The sequence below is a fragment of the Gorilla gorilla genome, chromosome 1 (assembly GCF_029281585.2).
Source record: "Gorilla gorilla gorilla isolate KB3781 chromosome 1, NHGRI_mGorGor1-v2.1_pri, whole genome shotgun sequence".
NCBI lineage: Eukaryota > Metazoa > Chordata > Mammalia > Primates > Hominidae > Gorilla > Gorilla gorilla.
In genome coordinates this window covers 22,070,431-22,095,088 of record NC_073224.2, presented here as the reverse complement: position 1 = coordinate 22,095,088, position 24,658 = coordinate 22,070,431, and the positions used below count along the sequence as shown (strand labels likewise).

Here is a 24,658-nt window from a genome sequence, read left to right as displayed (position 1 = left end):
GAGGACAAAGTTACAAGAGAATGTAATGATTCATATTTAATACCAAATTTTTGAAAGATCTGCAGGCACAAATATTAAAGGTCAGCTTGGAGGACTCTAGAATATGTTTCGGAGAAATTCTCTAAGCTTATTATGCATAGGGAAAAATCCTGCAAAAGGAGTTCAAGAAGTTGGTAACTCCATGAAAGGACAGCATCGCTGTTCCATCTACCACTTATCACATGTTTCTCCCTGAACAGTGTGCCATTTAACAGTATTAGAATTTGTTTCTCTTCGTCTTTTTGTTGACCCATAAAAATTATACATATTTATGGGGTACAGAGTGATATTTTGGTACTTGTTTACAATATATAATGATCAAGTCAGAGTAATTAGCATATGTATTACTTTGGGTATTGATCATTTCTTTGTGTTGTGAACATTCAATATCCTCTCTTCTGGCTTTTTGAAAATATACAATAAATTACAGTTAACCATATTCACCCTACAGTATTGCAGAATACCAGAACTCATTCCTCCTACCTAGCTGTAATTTGGTATCCATTAACTAACCTCTCTGCAACCTCCCCTCCCCTCAAGCCCTTCCCACCCCAATAACCACAATTCTACTCTCTATTTCCACGGACTCCAATTTTTTTCCCTCCCACATATATGTGAGAACATGCAGTATTTATTTTCTTGTGCCTGACTTACTTCACTTAACATAATGTCATCCAGGCTCATCCACGTTGCCACAAAAGATAGAATTTTATTCTTTTTTATGGCTGAATAGTGTTCCATCAGGTAAACACACCACATTTTCTTAATTCATTCATCCATTGATGGACACTTAGGTTGATTCCTTATCTTCGCCATTGTGAATAGTGTTGCCATAAACATGGGATTGCAGACATCCCTTTGATATACAGATTTTCTTTCCTTTGAGTAAATACCCGGTAGTGGAATTCCTGGATCATACAGCAGTTCTATTTTTAGTTTTTTTTTTGAGAGACCTCCATACTGTTTTCCACAATGGCTGTACTAACTTACACTTCCACTAGCTATAGATAGCCATAAGATTTTAAATGATCAGCAATAATTCTCAAAGACAAAATTACAAGAGAATGTGTGTAAGAGTTCCCTTTTCTCCACATCCTCACCAACATTTACTATTTTTCGTCTCTTTGATAACAGCCATTCTAACTAAGGTGAGCTAGCTCACTGTGATTTTCATTAGCATTTCCCTGAGGATTAGCGATGCTAAGCATTTTTTCATATGCTTGCTGGCCATTTTTATGTCTTCTTTTGAGAAATGTCTATTCAGTTCCTTTGTCCAATTTTAAATCAAATTATTTGTGTTTTTGCCATTGAGTTATTCGAGTTCTGTGTATATTCTGCGCTAGTCCCTTGTCAGATGGATAGTTGATAATATCTTCTCCCATTCTACAGGTGGTCTCTTCACTCTGTTGATTGTTTCCTTTGCTGTGCAGAAGCTTTTCGGTTCAATATAGTCCCAATTGTCTATTATTGTTTTTTGTTGCCTGAGCTTTCGAAGTCTTAAGTCATAAAATTTTTGCCTAGGCCCATGTCCTGAATTGTTTCCCCTATTAAACAATACTAACTTAAAGAATTTTCTAGCAGATAATATTGAATGCAACTAACTCCCTGGATTTTAAGTTACACATGCTTGCTTTCTCTTCTATACTAAGCGGAATGCTTCAAGAAAAAAATAATTATTTTTATAGTTATCATTTCCCTTTTTGGATGTCTGTCCCATTCTAGGATATTGTACAAGTAAATATGTGTGCATGTGTGTGTGTTTAGCGTTGGAGCATTCTAATCAAAATTTCCATATTGGTACCAGTATTATTAATATTAAGATGATAATGTAGTGCCATCTTGTGGGCAGAAGAGGTAACTGTCATGCTAAAAATTCCAGAAACCAAATTTCATTCCTTGGTGATGGGTCAGGATTATAGCAGCAGATTTCTTGGTTATGTTTTAACTGGAATCTTTCATTAAGTGCCAAAAAGTAAATAAATGTGTAACTAAATTTTCTCCTCTCTTCTCAGGAAAAGAAAAGCTGTATAATACAATACAGGAATTTAAAAAAAATCTGGTAAAAATAGTCAAATAATATTCAGTCTGCTTTGAATAAACTCAGGGTATTAGCCAAGGAACATTTGAGAAGAAAAGCAAGACTGAAAATCTGACCTCAGGAATGCTAAGATTTTGATTTAATCATTTTACCACTGATGAGGAAAGAATCATTGGAACGATTTTCATTTTTTATCCCAAATTTACTTCCCTTTCCATCAGCTTCTTAATCCTTTCCACCTTCCCCAAAGTTTCCCAAGGGAAACAATAAATACTAATTTGGATAACACAATCAAATCACAGCTAGAAGAAAACTGACATAACTGAAAAATGGAGAAGAAAACTCACATCTAGTGCACCTCTGGATTTTTCTTTCATCTATGTGTGAAGGCAGAAGCCTCATCATAAATAAATAGTCTATTCTCTATGGCTGACTGACACGTAAGACAGACCAGTCAGTGACCCTGCAAGCAACACTCCAGCTAAGAGAAAACATCAGAAGAGAGCCTGGAAAGGGACCTTCCCCCGACACCCAACCCCAGAGAGGTTGAAGGTAAAAGTGATAAGGATCCACAGTCTATTCTCACCCCATCAAACCAAATAATCAATAACATATACTGGACTCTCATGAGGACCACCTCATACTAGCACTTTTCTTTTTTTCTCTTTTTTTTTTGAGACAGAGTCTCATTCTGTTGCCCAGGCTGGAGTGCAATGGCACAATTTCGGTTCACTGCAACTTCCAGCTCCCAGGTTCAAGAGATTCCCCTGCCTCAGCCTCCCAAGTAGCTGGGATTACAGGCACCCGCTCCCATGCCCAGCTAATTATTTTTTTATTTTTTATTTTTTTGTATTTTAGTAGAGACAAGCTTTCACTGTGTTGCCCAGTCTGGTCTCGAACTCCAGATCTCAGGCAACCCGTCCACTTCAGCCTCCCAAAGTGCTAGGATTACAGGCATGAGCCACCATGCCCAGTCTTCTTTTTTTTTAAAAAAAAAAACAGAGTTTTGCTCTTGTCACCCAGGCTGGAGTGCAATGGTGTGATCTCGGGTCACTGCAACCTCCACCTCCCAGGTTCAAGTGATTCTCCCACCTCAGCCTCCTGAGTAGCTGGGATTACAGGCACCTGCCACCACGCCCGACTACTTTTTGTATTTTTCATAGAGACAGAGGGGGTTTCACCATGTTGGCCAGAGTAGTCTTGAACTCCTGACCGAAGGTGATCCACCCACCTCAGCCTACCAAAGTGCTGTGATTACAGGCATGAGCCACTGCACCCAGATGTCATACTAGCAATTTTCTGATCAACTGAGGACATCTGCAATAACCTAAATTAGTCACAGGATTCTGCAAGCTTTCCAGTGTTTCATAATACATATTTTATAAGACAATTTATACACACTCGACATAAAACAAAACTGTCACTGTTGCACTTTAAACCAAATTACCATGCCATTAACAAACATCTTAGGAAAACACTAGGATCCGTCCGAGCACTCTAATATATAATACATATAACACATAGGCAGGTATAGACATAGACATAGAGATATTTCATACAGATTATATAAAAGTGAAGTCTGCATTGCTCTGTCATCATCCTGCTCTGGTACTAGAAAGAATCACAAAATACCATGGAGGTATTTGTTTTTTCCTTACAACAAGTAGAATATATAATATTAAAGAACTTAATTTAGTGAATCAAGCTATGTCTGCTATATTGATCGATATATTTTGATTATCAGTCAATAATATCTATATGTATTGATTGATTATTTTCTATTCCCTTTAGTTTCTCCTAACACATTACTAAAATGATTTAGTAATCCTTGTATGTTGTTATCACAATGTTTAAAAAAGCTTCCCTAGATTTACTGGGTGATTTTTGTGTCTGAAGGATTTTAAACCTTCATGGGAAAGTACCTCAGGGTACTTGATATATTTTGTTGAAAGTGTGACAACAATATCAGTGTCCCAGATACCAGATGACATCCTAGATCCTTGTGGAAGCAATGAAAGTAATGATGAAATATTAACAGTTTCGTTGTTTTGCATCTTCACAATGCCACATGACATTGGTTCAGTACGCTCAGCTAAAAAATGGTTCTGCTTCAATTTCAAAAGGAGTCAATCAGTTAATCCATCAATATGAAAGTACGCTGAGGGTTAGATCCTCGTGTGCTGTGACTACCATGTGCTCCTAATGCTGTTTCCTACATGGAATCTCATTAGGCCATTATATTAGAACCATGAATCTAAGCCTACAACTGAAGATACTCATTCATTCACTGTTTTACAAAGTTACTTCCCTATCTCTTTCCTGGTTCTGATGAACAAAGAAAACTGATTAAAAGGAGGACACACAAAAATCTTTCAAAAACATAAAAACAAGATCATACCTGAAGGTAAACTGATTCGATGTCCATCTTTGAGCTTTAAACGACTTCTCTTAAACTTGCCCTTCCTCTTCTTTACCTTGGGCTTCTCCTGGTTTAGCTGGAATATCAGAATGTTAAGTTCCCGCTCCAGCACGTCGATCTCGCGCTCTGCCAGCTGCTGCTCACGCCGCTTTAGCAGCTCCTCCTGAGACTTCTGCTGCAGAGCCGCCCGAGTCAGCTCCTCTTCCCGGGATCGCAGCTCCTGCGACAAAGATTCACACCCACCGGAATCATTCCCAGCAGGAAGAATGGAATTCCGTCTATTACACTACACTGGCGACCCCTCGGCCACGGGCTCCTCTTGTGCACAAGGAGAAGCTGAAATTCCCTCTTCCTCTGCTCAAGCCCTGGTCGCTCAGGTCCTCATGGGACGAAGGTCTTTGCAGTCAGGACAACCCAAGCCGAAACCTTTTCAGCGGATTATTCACTTAGATGAAAGCCCAGGCCTCTGCACAAACGCCAGTCTCCTCTGTTAGTTTTATGATCCTAAAAGAGGCATCATAAATTTTCTACACTTGGTTTTTAACATTTCTCCCTCTTCATCTCTCACCTGACACATAAAATATGCATTAACACAGGGCAACAAAGTGCAGATGTGAATGACCCATTTCAAAATAAAGCCAAAAGTTCAAGCTCAATTAATTAAAGCATAATTATTTTAGTTACACAAGACTGCAGTTCAGACGACTTAGAATTTCTTTAGGGTATTTACAACTTTGCTTAAGGAATAAAACATCTTGGTGGAGAGAGTAAGGGAGAAAATCAAGCTAAGGCGTTAGGAGTCTGTTGAAGACCTGCTGGAAATGAAAATGAAGCCACCTCTAAAATTGCAAGCCAAAGGAAAATATATTCTGTATACAAAGAACTTTTCAGATCCCACTGATACATGGAAATGATCACTTCATTACACATCTCAGGAGTTAGCTAACAAAAGTTCCTCTTATGATACTGATTAAAGTTAGACCTCCTCTTGGTTTTGGTTTTTGAAGTACTGAACTTCTAAGAAAGAGAAAATCTAAGAATTAAAAATACTTTTATTCCTATTAGGAAAAATTATTAAACAGTAAAACTGAGGACTTTACAAAGTTTTAAAATTATATCCCCATTTTTATTTCATTTCCATAAAGTGTTCTGTTCTTTACCAGAGACATAAATATTCTTTGCAGTGCTGAACTACTTTCTATTCTAAATTACTCTGCTAAGAAATCAAGCACTCACATAAAAATCAACGCATCTGCAAGCTTTTATTTACACTGTTCCAGATAAACTTAATCTTAGAATACCCTAATACCACAATCTTTGTTAGAAACTGCAGATGCCTTCTCAGGTGGAGCGTTGGGCTGTGAGCCTTGAGAGCTATGAGTACTGTGCAAACATTTCCTACTTTATATAAACAGGCCACACTTTAAATAGGCCCACCTCAACAATGCTGATCCATGAAAAAACACAGTAAGATTGGGGCTCCTGGAAGAAACTAGACCCAAACCAAGGGACTACAATGCAATTCAAATCTACTAATACTTGGACTTTTTACAGATGGACTCAAAGAGTAATCTGAGCCTATCAGTACAATTATCGTAAAGAAAATAAACATGGAAGACCATCCTCCCACAGATAAATGGGACAATATCATGAAGAGACTAGGGAGTGCTAATAATAAAGAAATGTATTTATTCAGGTCAAACTGATTATGAATTTGGGGTGATTCTAACCAAAGTGGACTGAAATTCAGTTTTGAAACTCTCTTTAAATTTATTTCTTTAAACAAATTTCACAAGAAAAACTGCAGGAGAAATGATTTGTTTTAGACCAAATGATGTTTAAATCACTTCAGCTAATATGCCTATCAGTTGGTTTTTATTTATAGACCAGGTGGGTGTTTCTTCATTACACCGTGTCAGATATAAATTATTATTTACTACTTGAAAAAAAGGGGAAAATGTTACATGTTAAAAAATCTGTAATCCATTTTTTAACTAGTGACTTTTGTTCAACTAGTTTGTCCAAATTGGACATTTTACTATAGTGTATTTGGAGGCAGAGGATAATTTCCAGTCACCTTTCAATTTCTAACTCATTAAAACTTTTTGTTAAGATATTACTTTTCAGTGATGTTGATATCAATCCAATTAGCTATTGTTAAATGAGATGGCATGAGAAAGCGATCAGAACAGCAAATCCAAGTAGATTGTGTGTTGCTACGATAGTAATTGAATAAAAAAAATTTTTAATTCCAGGTCCCAAGCTAAATCATGAATCCCTGTGAACAAATTTGTGAATAATAAACAAAAAATCACTTGCCTAAGACTTCAGAAGAGAAAAAAATAAGATTGAAGAGAAAGCAGCAAAAGTAATCTTCCTTCTGAATAAATTTGAACACATTCAAAAGTAAATTTTAAAACTGGGGTATTAGAACCCTTTGAATACTTCGAAAGTATGAAGCACAAAAACATTCTTTCAGTTGATGAGATTACTAGCAGTAATATTTGTTGAATTGCTTGGCACAGGCCACTCTGGTAATGGCAAATCCAGATCCCTGGCTGTGGCTGTTAATCATTAACGGTGGCATGCCTCTGTGTGGGGGTCACAGACAGGTGCGTGCACAAAATGCACAAATACAGACACACAGAGATAAGGAGCCAGGAGTTTAGGGAGGACCCAGTATCTACGGAGGCTACGGCTTACTGAATAACACAGACCACAGCCAAGTTACTCACCATTAATTCCAAGTCTGATGCCTCCTACCTTAAGCAATCTGTGGACAAGAAAGGGAGATAGGGCACGTACACTATGCTTTTTACTTCATCAAAAAAGATGCAGCTGGAAACTTCTAAGCCAAAAAAAAAGTATTATATATTCTTTAATTGTAAATCCAAAGGCTTACAGGGTACCATAAATGCTGTATTTCAAGGAACAATGCACAAAAATAAAACACAAAGTAAAAATAGACACTACTACATGGTAGCTCAAAAATCAACCAAAAAATAAATTACTACAAATTGCAAAGTAGAGAAAGAGCTGACAACCACCCTTGAAGCATGATTTTATTTTAATACAACATATAATTATGAACTCACTGGAGATGCCTATATCTTCCAGTTTTATAAATAGTTGTCAATAATTAAAATACGTTAAAATAAGGCCGGGCCTGGTGGCTTATGCCTGTAATCCCAGCATTTTGGGAGGCCAGTGTGGGAGGATCACCTGAGATGTGGAGTTTGCGACCAGCCTGGCCAACATGGTGAAACCCCGTCTCTACTAAAAATACAAAAAAAATTAGCCGGGTGTGGTGGTGGGCGCCTGTAATCCCAGCTACTCGGGAGGCTGAGGCAGGAGAATCACTTGAACTCGGGAGGTGGAGGTTGCAGTGAGCCAAGACCGCACCACTGCACTGCAACCTGGGTAACAGAGTGAGACTCTGTCTCCAGATAATAACAATAATAATAATTTTTTTTTTTGAGACAGGGTCTTGCTCTGTCACCCAGGCTGGAGTGCAGCAGTTTAGTCATAGCTCACTGCAGCCTCAACTTACCAGGCTCAAGCAATCCTCTCACCTCGGCCCCCAACAAAGTGCTGGGACTACAGCTGCAAGCCATCACACCCAGCCAGTAACCAATTGTGAGTAACATCATTTCCAAATTTTAGATTCTATGATTTGAAGCTTTATTTCTTTCTCAAACACTTTTCCTGCTCTTCAAAATCTTTTTCATTTTTGTAATTAAACACCTAATTTTAGAATTCCTGAAAACAATTTGGGGAAGTGTTAAAAAAAAAAACAAAAACAACAAATTAGAGTCTTTCCTGTATCATTTTAAGTCAACAAAGTGCATAAAAGTTTCCAAGAAACATGTCAATGATATCACTGGTAGTAATGCTTCAAAGAACTGCAGGATGTCAAACCTATTCCAGTCAGTGGTGCTCCAGCCAGTTTTCCAAGAACGCCTGGGCTAGGGAAACTCAGCTTCTGTGAAAGGTCACCACTTTCTTTTTTTTTTTTTCCTGAGACTAACACTTAATTTAGCAGGTACTAAGAGGCAGGGCTCTGGCTGCTTTGCATACAGGACTCACTTAAGCCCCGCCCCAGCCCTGAGGGACACAGGGTTACAGTGATGGCTCCAATGATGAGGAGGTACAGAGTAACAGAGTCAGAGGCCTCAAAACCATCAGGCACACCTAGAACTTAAAGTATAAAAAAAAAAAAAAAAAACCCCATCAGGCACAAGAGCCCGAATGCCAACAGGGCTGTCTGGCTCAGAGTTCCTGGTGGAGGGTGAGGGAGGTCTATCATATTTTTCAGAATCCCATAAAGACTTCCCATTCAGTCTTGTCCTGGAGAAGGAAACAGGCAGTCACCTAAGCAGTCTATTTCTCTGTCAGCCAGCTCCAAGGGCTAGCAAGTCGTTGACTTGGAGACCAGATTGCCATCCCTGCAGCATTCACCCAGAAGTCCTACTGCGTAACTCTGGAATAACAAGCAACTGGTTTCTTCTCTCCCTACTTGAAAGTCCTCCCCAAGCATGGGCAGCCCCAGCAGTCCCCACCCCCTTGTGTGCTGTGTGTTCTTCCTGTTCTTGGACTCCCAGGCTTCCCCATCCTCTCCCATGCATGCCGGGAGGCTCCTTAAGACATGATGCTCGCGGTCAGACGCAACTCCATGGGTTTGAACAGAACAGGGCAGATGGGATTGGTGCCTCTCCTTGATGAACTCTAAGTACTCATTAGTGGTGTCATGGTCTTATGTTGCATTTACCTGTTGTGCATTTTTCAATGTAACCAAATACTGAAAAATCTAAGGGACAGAGTGAATTACCTGTATGTCTACTTTATTTTTTATTTTTATTTTTATTTTTTCTTTTTTTTTATTATACTTTAAGTTCTAGGGTACATGTGCACAACGTGCAGGTTTGTTACATATGTATACATGCGCCATGTTGGTGTGCTGCACCCATTAACTCGTCATTTACATTAGGTATATCTCCTAATGCTATCCCTCCCTCCTCTCCTGACTCCATGACAGGCCCTGGTGTGTAATGTTCCCCTTCCTGTGTCCAAGCGTTCTCATTGTTCAATTCCCACCTATGAGTGAGAACATGCAGTGTTTGGTTTTTTGTCCTTGCAATAGTTTGCTGAGAATGATGGTTATGTCTACTTTAAAAAATGTCTTTAGAAGAAGTTGATTAGAAGAAGGCTGGTCTCAAACTCCTGACCTCAGGTGATACACCTGCCCCGACCTCCCAAAGCACTGGGATTACAGGCGTAAGCCACCACACCCGGCCATTAGTCTTTCTTAAATGTTATGTATAGCTCACATTTGTTTCAATGTTTAATATCAGAAGGGCTTTGGTCTTTATTTCAAAGTTTGGAGATGTGTTTGCAACCAGAAATATGCCATGGGAACTTAACTGTTTCTATCAATCAGCCTATAGTAAAATTGGTTTCATTATACATCATTTCATTTATAGTCAGTTTCCAAGAGCCTATCCACAACATTGAGTGAGGACTTACTGAACTATACGTTTTCGCATTGCATAAGAATACAATAGTTTAGGCATCTATTCGCCTGTTAATAGATATTCAGGTTGTTTTAAGCTTTGCACTATTACAAATGATGCCTAAGTGAACAACTTTAAGCACGTTTCCTTGGACACATGTGTGAGTTTCTGAAGAATCTATAAGTGGAAGTGGAACAGCTGAGTCATATGCCTCTATTACAGCATAAGATTCATAACAGGAATCATAATATGTATATACTTTAAAATTCATTGTTCACTTTCGATAAAAATAATAATAATAATTGCTCATTAAAACAGTAATAATAATGATAATGGCCACTATCTCGATTATTAAAATAGACATCAGGCATATATTAACAAACTGTACTTAGGTTCATTAATGCCTGCCATGTGCTGAGTCCCATGTTCAATGCTGTGTATGCAAATGAAGAAGAATGTAAAAGCATAGTTCATAAACTTATTATCTAGCAGAAAGGACAGATCAAGAACAATTACGTCAGCAAGTATTAATACAGTATGACTTATGCCATGATAAGAGAAGCACAAGATACTCTGATCACCCACAGTTTACCCGATGGAGTAGAGTAGGGGAGGGAGCTATCAGGGACTGATAGAACGGAGGGGCCACCATTCATGAAGTGGGCACAGAAGCTAGGGAGGAAACAGGATCCTCAGCAGAGGAAAGAACATGTGCCCAGGTTACAGGTCAGGAGCATGACATCATGGGGACTGGAAGAAATTCAGTATGGCTGGGGACAGAGGCGGTGGAGATGTAAGGCAAAATATGTGAGGAGAAAGGGAGTGAACATGGCAAAAAAGTGGGCAATGGAAGCAAGGCTGATCAGATTTGCATTTTAGAAGGAGAAGGGGACAGATGAGGGAAGCAAGGCTGCACAGAGAGTGCCCAGTAAGGATGGTCCAGCAGCCATGCTGGTGATGAGTGAGGTTGGCAGGGATTAGGGCAGAAAATTGCCACTGATGGTCTTTGTCACACAGAAGACCACAGGAACACTGCAAAAAGACCCTTGAGACTGGGTACCTGGGAGAACAGTGATCCCATTATCACAAATAAGGGAAAGAAGGAGGGAAGGCACAGCGGGAGTCGGGGGAGCTTCTGCTTCAATGTCTGGCTTCAAGAGATTATATGCAGCCCCTTTTAAAAACTTGTCAACAAGGTCCAAATCACTAGCCTGGCATTCAAAGAATCATTCAAGGGTACAAACACCACATCCATCTCTGAGTTCTAGGACTCTGGCACTGTCCCAGCATGTAGTAAGAAAAATGGCATAACGCTGAAACTCAAAACAATCTCCAACAGACACATTCTTAAATCGCATTTTTAAGAAAACATTCTGTATTTCAGGGAATGCCTATGACATACTTTGTATTAATTTCTATGCCAGCATGCCAAGAGATAATGGGGAAGGGAGACAAATAAAATGATAAAATAATGACAATAAATGAAGCTGATTAATGCATACAAAGTGTCTACTATGCTATTTGCTCTCTCTCTCTTTTTTACTTTGAAAATTCCTCTAATAAAAGGGTATTTTCCCCAATTATACATATTGAGTACCCTTCTGTTTTATTTTTGTTTTATTTTTAACCTGAAAGAAGGTGAGAATCAACAAATATTGACATCTAAAGATATTTTTGAATAATGCTAACAGTGCTTCTTGCCTCATATTTTCCATAGTTTTCATAAATTTGAGTACATTATGCTATTTAAAAATTTCTCTCACCTTTTCCTTTGTTCTCAGCTCATCAAACATTTGTTGAATTTCTAGTTTCCAGTCATCTTGCATGGAATGAAAAGATTCTTGAGGCATCTCAGTCATCACTGCCCCTTCAATAGCAGTCAACTGTTCAAGAATTAAGGCAAACGATGGACGAATATGAGGGTCTTGTTGCCAGCATTCTAAAATAAACAAAAATCACATTAATACCATCTCTCAACGCAGTTCAGATTATCCCCAAGACATCAGAGTTGCTAAGAAATGTTTTACACTGAAGTGTATTTCAACTTAACATTTGTCATTCCAAACTGGAAGCTTCCATTTATAGTATCTGCTCCTGAAGATTTTAAGAATCCATTGGTAATAGTTTGAATAGTTTATTTTACATAGTGTCCATGTCACAGGCATGCATAATAATGACTATTAGAGAAGGCTGTTGCTGTCTATATTATACCACATTTGATAAACGGACGTGTGCTTCCCATGCTTTACTGTGGATACCATGTTTCAGGGGGTTAAGCCACCATAACCAGATGATTTACTGATATGGAGTCATGTAACTCAACAAAGCCTCTAAAATATTATATCCACATGAGAAGTTCTAAAAAACAAAAATAGCCTAACAATGAAGGAAGGCAACTTGCGGCTTACAAAAAGAGTTAGTTAACAATTTTTAAAGATAAGGATAAAATAGACATGATCCTGGCAAAATCACGCCTGTTAAGACCATAAGGCATTTCTGATCACTAATTCAAATTTAAAATAGCAGATTTGGAGCCAATTCAGTACTGTATTTGAACTCTACTCATGTACCTAGTGAAAATGTTACTACTTTTCAGTTGAGTTTTATACATAAATAAGTCACTGATAAAACTGGATTGTAGGTAAGCTACTTAGTTCTTCAAAACTTTACAAGACATTCCAGATCAAAGACTAGGTTTCTAATTCTTAAAATACTAGCGTTACTTAAAAGTACTTGGAAATTAGAGTCACAGAAAATGCTTTTTTTGTTTTTTAAAAAATGATATTCTAATGAGAAATTCTTGCCCCCACAAAGACACACACACACACACACACAAAATACCTTTCATGAGCTTGGCAAATGGCTCAGGGCAGGTGGATGGAATGGGCAAAGTGAGTTTATTGACTGCTACCCCATAAGCCACAGCGAGGCCATCAATGCCCCGATAGGGGACTTCTCCCGTGAGCAGTTCCCACAGCAGCACTCCATAGCTAGAAAGCAAGGATTTCATATGTTCAATGGGCTAAACAGTGTCTTTTCCTTATGACACACTTAGTGAGGTAAACCCTTCAGTACCTTCATCCATTCCTAATAGGACACTCTTTTCCAGAAAAGCCCCTAAATGGCTGACATCCCAAGGTGGGAGGTGAATTCTTCCCATCAACAATTCAAACACATGTAAATACATTCCATCCCAGAAATCCAGTATGCATTCATTATAGGAATTAAAACTACTTCATGAATAGGAAAGCGTAAGAGTAGTACACAATTGAATTAAACAGGGTCCAGAACCAGGTCACACTTTAGGAGTAATGTGGCTGTTTTCTGTTTCTTTCTATCTCATTTTTCCCACACTTAAATAAAACCTCTTGAGGATTATTAGGACACCAAAGAGCACAGCCCCACAGAGATCTCATGGTGCATGCCACAGGGCTGACATGGAATCACGTTGATTAACTATTTTTAAATAGCTTTTTGAAACTGTTTATCTTCCTGCCTCTCTCTTTATATTTAGATGTGTTACTAATGTTTCTACCATATTGCTGAACAGTAAAGAACAGAAAGACATCAGTGTGGGCCCTCTTACACCTGCTGGCAGGACATACGTCTCTTTTTTGTAATGGAGGAAGCCAGGGTGAAATGGGAATAAAAAATAAGGCACAACTGCAGTCCCTGAGTTCTCCAAAGCATCATCACATGTGATGCAGATACAGCCACAAACAAGAACAAGCAAAGGCACAGAAGAGGATTTCTACATGAATGTTTACCATGAAGACCCGAATTTCACTACATATCCATACCACATCCATACCACAGACTGATACCCCAAATTCAATTTAGTACACAGGGACATAGGCATGAGTCTTCTGCATTGTATATATTTATTCTCTTCTGCTATCCAAGTCAGTACCTTAGTTTTCTCTTATTCTTCTTCGAAACATAAAGTACACGCAGATATCTTTTGTTAAGTAAATTTAAAGAATGAGAGTCACTCCAGATGATTCACTTGACTTCAAATTGAAACACATAAGCATATAAGTAACACTGTCTTGTCAAAAGACACAAAATTGCCAGGTACAGTGGCTCACACCTGTAATCCCAGCACCTTGGGAGGCTGAGGTGGGTGGATCACCTGAGGTCAGAAGTACAAGACCAGCTTGGCCAGCATGGTGAAACCCTGTTTCTACTAAAAATACAAAAATGACGCAGGCATGGTGGCGCGTGACTGCAGCCCCAACTACTCGGGAGGTTGAGGCAGGAGAATCACTTGAACCTCAGAGGCAGAGGTTGCAGTGAGCCGAGATCACGCCACTGCACTCCAGCCTGGGTGACAGAGCAAGACTCAAAAAAAAAAAGACACAAAATTACAGCCAGATAATAGGAATAAGTACCCCTGTTTTAACGCACTGTAGGATGGCTACAGTTAGCAATAATATATCATATAGTTTCAGATAGCTAGAAGAGAGGATGTTCCCAACATAAACAAATGATAAATGTTTGAGATGAAGGATATGCTAATTACCCTGATCTGATCACCACACATTGTATGTATTGGAACATCACTATGTACCCCATAAATATGTACAATTATTTCAATTAAAAAATAAAAATAGCTGGGCATGGCAGTTCACGCCTGTAATTCTAGCATTTGGGGAAGGTGAAGTGGGCAGAATGCTTGCGCCCAGGAGTGCAAGACCAGCCTGGGCAATATGGTAAAACTCGTCTCTAAAAAAATACAAAAATTAGCTGGCCATTGTGGCAGGTGCTTATAGTCCCAGCTACTCAGAAGGCTGAGGTGGGAAAATCACTTGGGCCTGTGTGGATGAGGCTGCAGTGCGCTGTGATTGCACCACTGCAGTCCAGCATGGGTGGCAGAGCAAGACCCTGTTTCAAAGCTAAATAAATAAAATAAAAATTAATTAAAAGGAACAGTCATATTTGGTTTCCTTTTAAATTCTACTAATATAACTAGTGAAGCTCTATTCACTTTCCTAATCTTTTAAAACCTCATTAGCTTTAACTTTTTTTAAAATGTGAAATTTAGAAGCCACTGAATTATTTCTTAAGTGTAAGTGTTGGTTATACATAACTTTTTTTTTTTTTTTTTTTTTTTTTGAGATGGAATCTCGCTCTGTCTCCCAGGCTGGAGTGCAATGGCGCGATCTCAGCTCACTGCAACCTCCGCCACGTCCTGGGTTCAAGTGATTCTCCTGCCTCAGCCTCCTGAGTAGTAGCTGGGACTACAGGCACCCACCACCATGCCCAACTAATTTTTGTATTTTTAGTAGAGACGGGGTTTCACCATATTGGCCATGCTGGTCTCAAACTCCTGACCTTGTGATCCACCTACCTTGGCTTCCAAAAGTGCTGGTATTACTGCTCACAAGCTATTTCTCCACTAACAAGGCCCTTAAAGCTGATCTTCAGTGAACTCTTCTATCAAATAATAGTGAGATCCACTCTACCATCTCAAAACATTGTTTTATTTCAAAAAGGAAATATATAACATATTTAACGTACTACTTGTAAATTATACAATGCTGTAACTATTAGCTAAAGTTAAAATCATTATTTTCCAAAGCTTATGTGTTTCCTTTTGATTTCTTAAAAATCATCTATATTATAGTTAATTATAGGAGACATCTTCATAATTTCAAAAATAAGTAAACTTAACTCATAGATCATTCAACAAAAACAAAAAAAAACTTACATAGAATAACTAAAATTGTCTAAATTCAAAGAAATTCCTATTAACAAATAACAAAACTAAAAAAATAGCAATATAACTCTGCTTCTTGCAAGTTTCAAGAAATGAATAATCTAGGATGGATCATCTTTCCAGAGAGAGGAGGGCTTATCCCATGAAAAACCAATGTGAAAAGAAATGTAACTATTTCAATGGAACTATTTCTAAAGTATAGTACACATTTTTCTGTTCTTTTAAACCAGGTAGAAGATAGTATAATGAAGCCCTCTCCTGAGAACTCAGAATTGTAATGACTCAGGGCTGTGGTGTCGGAAGTCATGGATCTCAGCCTTGGACCTAAAATCTGCTTCTTAGTAGTTTTACAACTCTAAGCAAATTTCTTAACTTCTCTGTGCCTCGGCTACTTAACCTGCAAAACCAGGATAATAAGAGCTGTAAAAATTAGATAACAATATCTAAGTGCATAAGACAATTACTCTGTAGTACAGTAACTGTTAGAAGGAAGGGAGGAGAAGAGAAGAAAATCAAGAAATATAAAATCACCAATCCCTAGCACTGCATAGGTAAAGCCATGCTTTTTGAATGAAACTTTTTTTATGGAAATATCATGTTAAGAGACTTTACAGCAATGGTATCTATAATTCAGAGAGATGACCTGCCCTGCTCTTGCCCATCCGGATATCCTACAATGTGCTTTTGTATATGAATGGGTTCCGGAGATATGCAGAAATGTTTGACCCTACAACTAAGCAGCGCCAGGGATCAGTAGTTTCTCAGTTTTTTTCATAATACAGTCAGCTCTCCACATCTGCAGATTCAAGCAACCACGTGTGGAAAATATTCAGAAAAAAACAACAACAAAAAATAACAATACAACTTTAGAAACAATACAGAACGACAGCCATTTACACCACATTCACATTGTATTAGGTAATAATAAGTAATCTAGAGATGCTTTAAAGTACATGGGAGGATGTGCACAGGCTATATGCAAACACTATGCCTTTTTACATCAGGGACTTGAGCTAATTAGAAGAGGGGAGAGGGATGCCAAGCTACTAATGGGAAAAAAACCTCAGGTGAAAAGTAGGTAATGGAAAGAAAAACACATTAAATACAGAGGACCATTTCTGTATTTCATCTTTCGCCTTTTTTTTTTCTTTTTTGAGACAGAGTCTTGCTCTGTCATCAGGCTGGAGTGCAGTGGCACGATCTCGGCTCCCTGCAACCTCTGCCTCCAGGGTTCAAGTGATTCTCCGGCCTCAGCCTCCCAAGTAACTGGGACTACAGGCGTGCACCACTGCACCCAGCTAATTTTTGTATTTTTAGTAGAGACAGGGTTTCACCATGTTGACCAGGATGGTCTCGATCTCTCGACCTTGTGATCTGCCCACCTCGGCCTCCCAAAGTGTTGGGATTACAGGCATGAGCCACCATGCCCGGCTGGTATCTTCTGCTTTTAATGAAAATCAGATCATCGCACTTTGTAAATAAATCAGTTTTGAGAGGTGACTTCTCTAGAGAGTGTGTGGGGCTTAAAGGCCCATATTTTGGTTGGTTTTAGCAACTTCCTTTTCCTTTTTTTCTTTTCTGCTTACTTCTTGATTCTCCCCTATGTTTATGATAGACAAGGTTGCTATAAAGCATGACCGCACAGCATTCGTATACCTGGTAATTACATAGTTTCTAATAAAAGCATAGTTTGTAATAAGATCTCATAGTCTTAAGATACATTACTTTGAATGTAAAATTGATTTACGATGTATTTTAACAGTTTTTAGAGTCTTGAAGTATAATATCTTAAAAAGATAGCCAATGTCACTTACGTAATTTGATATTTTCATATGGTTAGAAAATTACTAAATTAAATTACTAAATTACTAAAATTAGTCATTAACTCAATGAAAACACATTTAACGGTTTATAAAAACACACATGCTCAGCCTTCACCAGTAGACAGTCTAATTCATCAAGGGGTGAGGCTCAAGCACTTGTATTTTTCAGACTGGCCCTAAGACACTATAGAACCCTGATCCAACTGATAAATTTCTTAGAAGCTTTAAGTAGAACAATTGAATCATACTTTTAAATGCAGAAGATAAGCTTTAAATGGAAGGCAGTTTTATGGAACTTTTACTGACAGGGGTCTCTGCCACTGACTTCATGTGTGAATTTGAGGGACTAACTTCTAGTGTTTCCAAAGATTTAAAAGGAAAAACAATTTTTGTTGAGCATGAATCTGAGAGCCAGGCAGATCTGGGTTCTTAAAAGGTTCCAGCACTTACAAGTACTGGACTCTTAGCAAGTATTTTTCTCTCTCATTCCCAGCTTTTCTTTTATGTAAAAAAAAGCAAAAAAACAAGTAATAATAAAATCCTAAAATTGTAATTTTAACCATGAGATACCACTTTACACCTACAAGGATGGCCCGAATCAAAAGGTCAGATGACACGCGACAAGGAAGATGGAGAGAAATCGGAACCCTGACACTCTACTGGTGGGAATAAAAAAAAAGAAGGTGCAGCCACTTTGGAAAATGGTCTAATGCTTCTTCAGAGAATTAAACACAGAATTACCATATGGCCAAGCAATCTCACTACTCCTAGATATATAGTCAAGGAAACTGAAAACACACGTTCTCACAAAAATGTGTTCGGGAATGTTTGTTATCAGTTGTATTTGCAATCGCCAAAAATTGGAAACAACCCAAATGTCCATCCACAGATAAATGGGTAAACAAGATGTGGTACAGTAATACTCTAAGATTAAGCCATAAAAATGAAGGAAGTATTGATCCATGCTATGACACGGAGGAACCTCAAATCATTAGGCTCAGTGAAAGAAGCCAGTCACAAAGGAATATTCTAAGATTCCACTGACATAAAGTGTCCAGAATAAACAAATCTCAAGATACAAAACATAAATGAGTGGTTGCCTAGGGCTGAGAGGGAAGGGGGAGTTGGGGATGATGGGTAAGGGGTGACAGGTTTTCTTTCTGCATGAAAGAAAATGTTCTACAATCAACTGGGATGATGGACACAAAACTTACTAATATACAAAAAGCCATCAAACTGTACAATTTAAATGCATCAGTTTCATGGTATGTGAATCATATCTCAACAAAGCTGTTAAAAACAGAAAAAATGGAACTTTAATGATTAACACAGGATTTTATTTTGTTTTTTTACATCTATCCTTTTTTTTAAATTTTTCTCAACTTTTATTTCAGATTCACAGAGTACACATGCAGGTGTATTACCTGGGTATGTCGTGTGATGTTGAGGTTTGGGATACAAATGATCCTGTCACCCAGGTACTGAGCATAGTATCCAAGAGTTACTTTTTCAGCCCTTCCCCCCCTCCTTCCCTCCACCTTCTCTCAGTCCCCAGTGTCTACTGTTGCCATCGTTATATCCCTGAGTACCCAATGTTAAGCTCCTACTTATAAGTGAGAACATGTGATATTTGGTTTTCTATTCCTGCATTAATTCACTTAGGATAATGGCCTCCAGCTGCATCCATGTTGCAAAGGACATGATTTCACTCTTTTCATGGCTGTGTAGTATTCCATGGTGTACGTGCACCACATTTTCTTTATTAACAGGATTTTATGAGCACTAAACAATGGCAAGTAAGTTCTAGGTGCATCATAACTATTAAACAGTGTGATTTTTCTTTGTTATTTTGTAATTGTTAGCATCCTTCTAATGAGACAAAGCTGAATGGAAAGTCAAAATAACCAGGTAATCCATTTGAGTGCAGCTCCCAGTCTTCAAATAGGAGACTTTAATCTTTAGATGATGCAATCTATAAAATGAAGGATAGGTCTACATTTTTTTCTTAAACTCCTTCCATGCTAATATTGCCTGTGAGTCACAAGGAATCAAAAGTTTGTTAAAAATGTCAATTCAGGCTGGGTGCAGTGGCTCACACCTGTAATCCCAGCACTTTGAGAGGCCGAGGTGGGTGGATCACTTGAGCCTAGAAGTTCAAGACCAGCCTGGGAAACATAGTGGACACCCTCCCTCCTAAACCCCCGCTCCTCTACACACACACACAAATTAGCCAGGCATGGTAGTGCACACCTGTGGTCCTAGCTACTCAGGAAGCTGAGGAGGGAAGATCACTTGAGCCTGGGAGGTTGAGGCTACAATGAGCCATGATTGCATCACGGAAAATTCACTTTAATTTACTGGTGCATCCTACAAAATCTTGGGAATTTGGTGTTAATTCAAATTATAACCAGTTTTAACTAAACTTGTGATTTAACTAGAAAGTTCTCCTCTGAAATGGAGTCATATGACAATGCAAACATCAAATTATCTGTTCCGTTGTCATTACAATTATTTTGATCAAAACCATAAAAATTCATTCAAAAAGGCCTCGACTATTTATGCTGAGAATTACTGAATACTTTGGGACTTAATGAAATAAAGCACAGCAAGCAGTTTCTGCCGATGTTTGCAAAAGGAAAGGCTCACCTCCAGATGTCGCTTCCCTTAGAAAACAAGGAAGACTTGATCACTTCGGGGGCCATCCAGGCATAGGTGCCTGCTGCGCTCATTTTGGTGGTCCTGTGCCATTCCCTCGCCAACCCAAAATCTGTAATCTTCAAAGTTTTATTGCAGATGTCATCATGTTCTATCTTCTCAAGTAGCAAAACTAAAGAAAAATCAAAAGTGAGACATTTGCATATTCTTTTAATTTTTCTGTCACAATTTTTCTATGGCATGTAAAACACAATCTTCACTGTAGTTGGCAGAATAAACAAGAATAAACTTGCATTTTACCATTTTACTTACAGCACAGATATTATAGTCTTTAGTGGGTTATTTGTGCCTGAAGTTACAAGTTATTTTAAGATACAACTTAATGCTCTTTATGAGTAGTTCTCTTTCTGAGAAAGTAAATGATTTCTAAGAGCAAGAAACATTTCCTGAGATATCACAAGTAGGATCAGAAGTCTGTAAAAATTTACCTGATATGAAAAAATATATTATTTTCTGACCTAAGTACAGAATGTTTTCTACTGAAGTGGAGAATATTGAAATTAGATGATATATTATCATAGCTCATTATTATCAAACATTATCTTACATTAAATTTGCAAAGTGCTTATAGATTCTTTAACTGATAAAGATAATGTAGGAGATACAATTGCTTTACTGGAGCTCAAAATATAGCAAAAAGTAAACACAGCGGCCATCCAGTTGCTGGTTTTCTCAATGCCAGCCTCCTGCCAATGTAGAGGATGCACAAGGGGAACTCCCGGGAGTGAAGCTGATGCCAGCATCTGTCCCTGAGCTCTTGTGTAGCTCTGCAACTACAACAAATGTGCTTTTATTATTATTATTATTATACTTTGAGTTCTAGGGTACATGTGCACAAGGTGCAGGTTTGATACACAGGTATACATGTGCCATGTTAGTTTGCTGCACCCATTAACTCGTCATTTACATTAGGTATTTCTCCTAATGCTATCCCTCCCCCTGCCCCCACCCCATGACAGTCCCTCGTTTGTGATGTTCCCCACCCTGTGCCCAAATGTTCTCATTGTTCAATTCCCACCTATGAGTGAGAATATGCAGTGTTTGGTTTTCTGTCCTTGTGATAGTTTGCTCAGAATGATGGTTTCCAGCTTCATCCATGTCCCTGCAAAGGACATGAACTCATCCTTTTTTATGGCTGCATAGTATTCCATGGTGTATATATACCACACTTCCTTAATCCAGTCTATCATTGACGGACATTTGGGTTGGTTCCAAGTTGTTGCTATTGTGAATAGTACTGCAATAAACATATGTGTGCATGTGTCTTTATAGTAGCATGATTTATAATCCTTTGGGTATATACCCAGAAATGGGATTGCTGGGTCAAATGGTATTTCTAGTTCTAGATCCTTGAGGAATCACCACACTGTCTTCCATAATGGTTGAACCAGTTTACACTCCCACCAACAGTGGGAGTGTAAAACCGTTCCTATTTCTCCACATTCTCTCCAGCATCTGTTGTTTCCTGACTTTTTAATGGTCGCCCTTCTAACTGGTGTGAGATGGTATCTCATTGTGGTTTTGATTTGCATTTCTCTGATGACCAGTAGTGATGAGCATTTTTTCATGTGTCTGTTGGCTGCATAAATGTCTTCTTTTGAGAAGTGTCTGTTCATATCCTTTGCCCACTTTTTGATGGGGTTGTTTGTTTTTTTCTTGTAAATTTGTTTATGTTCTTTGTAGACTCTGGATATTAGCCCTTTGTCAGATGGGTAGACTGCAAAAATTTTCTCCCATTCTGTAGGTTGTCTGTTCACTGATGGTAGTTTCTTTTGCTGTGCAGAAGCTCTTTAGTTTAATTAGATCCCATTTGTCTATTTTGGCTTTTGTTGCCATTGCTTTTGGTGTTTTGGTCATGAAGTCCTTGCCCATGCCTATGTCCTGAATGGTATTGCCTAGGTTTTCTTCTAGGGTTTTTATGGTTTTAGGTCTAACATTTAAGTCTTTAATCCATCTTGAATTAAGTTTTGTATAAGGTGTAAGGAAGGGATGCAGTTTCAGCTTTCTACATGTGGCTAGCCAGTTTTCCCAGCACCATTTATTAAATAGGGAATCCTTTCCTCATTTCTCATTTTTGTCAGATTTGTCAAAGATCAGATAGTTGTAGATGTGTGGTGTTATTTCTGAGGCCTCTGTTCTGTTCCATTGGTCTATCTCTCTGTTTTGGTACCAGTACCATGCTGTTTTGGTTACTGTAGGCTTGTAGTATAGTTTGAAGAGAGGTAGTGTGATGCCTCCAGTTTTGCTCTTTTTCCTTAGGATTGTCTTGGCAATGTGGGCTCTTTTTTGGTTCCATATGAACTTTAAAGTAGTTTTCTCCAATTCTGTGAAGAAAGTCATTGGTAGCTTGATGGGGATGGCATTGAATCTATAAATTACCTTGGGCAGTATGGCCATTTTCATGATTTTGATTCTTCTTATCCATGAGCATTTCATTCACTCCTCACCTGCACCCTCCTACCTGGCCCTTCCCAGCACCTTCAGCTCCTCTCCCTTTGGCTGATCTGCCTCTGCCTAGAACCACGCAGAAATGTTCCCTAGGTTGTCCACGAGGCTCTAATGCAGCTGGAGGCTGCCACCCTCTCCTCTAGATAATCCCTTCTATAGAAAGAGGAGAGGGTATCTGGTTTGCAGAACATAATCATAAAGAGGGTCATTTTTTTTCAAATGTTAGTTTTAGTAAAAACTAACACTTCTGAGTATATTCTACTTGTCAGGTGAGGTTGTAGGTATTTTAATTACATAACCCATATGACAATGCTATAGGTAGATACTATTTTCTCCATTTCATACATAAAGACACTGAGGAACGAGATGTTCAGTAATTTGTCCAGGGTCACAGAGCTAAGGAGCAGTGAAGCTCAAGCAGTCTGACTCAAGAGCCTATGGTCCTAACCACTATGTACTCATTTAGTTGACAGCTTTTACTAATTTTTCACAAAATCTTTATTTATCCTTTGGAAATCTCTCTCTACGCAGGTGCCCATTCTCCTCCCTTTTGATTTCCTGCCATTGGTCAATTATTAACTGATCTAAATAGAGGCAGTGTAGAGTGGTGAGGAACTGCATGCAGTCTAGGGCCAACCTGCCTGGTTTGGATCCCATGTGCTTCTGCTTCCTTGCTTGTCTTGTGAATTACCATAGTACCTACATCATAAGATTGTAGGGAGGAGTAAATGAATACATGTAAAGTGCTCAGAACAGCGGCTGAGACATGGTAAGCACTCTATAAGAATTTCACACACACACACTTTTATTAATGGGTTTGAAAGTGTTTTTAGCAAGCCTTCAAAATCAATTTCATGAACTTCAGGAAATCCTGCCTCTTTTTCAAGGCTTGAGATTTCACAATGGATGTGCATTTTGATTGTATTATATTGTCAAACATTTACAATATCAGGCAGTCATAGGAGCTAATGCAATTGGAGGGAACCCAATTGGAGGAAACCAACACTAGGTTTAAATGTGGAGGGTTATTTGAGTAGGGGCTTACTAGGTAAGTAATTGATACTGAATAAATACTGTTATGTTACAACTTTTTTCCCCGTGTCATCTTGTAACTGAAATTTAGAGAGCAAGAACCATCTGTTCTATTCTTATTTCCATTACAGATACGAAGAATCCGATTTAGGATGGCTATATGTCCATGGTTACACAGTGGCTAAACAGTAAGGCCAACATGCTACCATTCTTACTCTTAATGCTATACTACATAGGGAGGGAAGGAGAAAAGGAGGGTGAGACAGGCAGGGAGGAGGGAAATCAGAGACCCACTTCCATTTGAAATAACCTTTCATTCTTCCTATCCATCTATACTGTCCCAATTTTCAAGGACCAGCTTCCTTAGAAAAACCCCCTAAGCATTCCACAAAATTGTGAACGATTTTATCTTCCCTATCATTTGTTACTCACATATGACATTATTTTCTCAGTTATCTTTTTACCTAAGACTTCTCTAACAAAGTTATGTACAAGCTACTTTAATCGCAGGAAATGTATTTTATAGCATTCTGTGAATCCTCCATATCGCCTAACATAGTTCCTTGTACATCACAATGTTCAATGGAATATCTTTTGTTAATGATACTTATCACCAATTCAAATAATAAGAATATTGCCCACCATTTACCAACCCTCTGCTATGCAGAGTCGTTTCCACACATTTAATATTTCATTTGATTGTGACACTAGTCTACGAGGCAGGAATATAATCTCCAGCTCAGAGCCTAGAAATGTTATCCAAGATCAAAGGGCTGAAACACAGAGCTGGAGTTCATCCCCAGCCCTTTTCTGTGCTGCTCAGAAGCTATTGGTTATAAGAAGAGGGCAAAGCAACCAGAAATCTCATTCTGTGAGATTAATTTTTGAATGTTCCATCCACATCAGTTAAGGATA

The 24,658-nt window shown here is 38.5% G+C and overlaps 1 protein-coding gene across 1 annotated transcript in view; it reads right to left on the bottom strand.

The window, feature by feature from the left end:
- The window catches only part of MAP3K21 (mitogen-activated protein kinase kinase kinase 21), a 57,476-nt gene that overhangs the window by 18,450 nt on the left and 14,368 nt on the right, over positions 1-24,658 (bottom strand). The window contains exons 2-5 of the mRNA XM_019031947.4: positions 20,195-20,375; positions 12,848-12,996; positions 11,770-11,945; positions 4,476-4,716 (exon numbers count right to left, since the gene is read on the bottom strand). Coding sequence (XP_018887492.4) covers positions 4,476-4,716; positions 11,770-11,945; positions 12,848-12,996; positions 20,195-20,375 — 747 coding nt within the window. The remainder of the gene's footprint in view (positions 1-4,475; positions 4,717-11,769; positions 11,946-12,847; positions 12,997-20,194; positions 20,376-24,658) is intronic.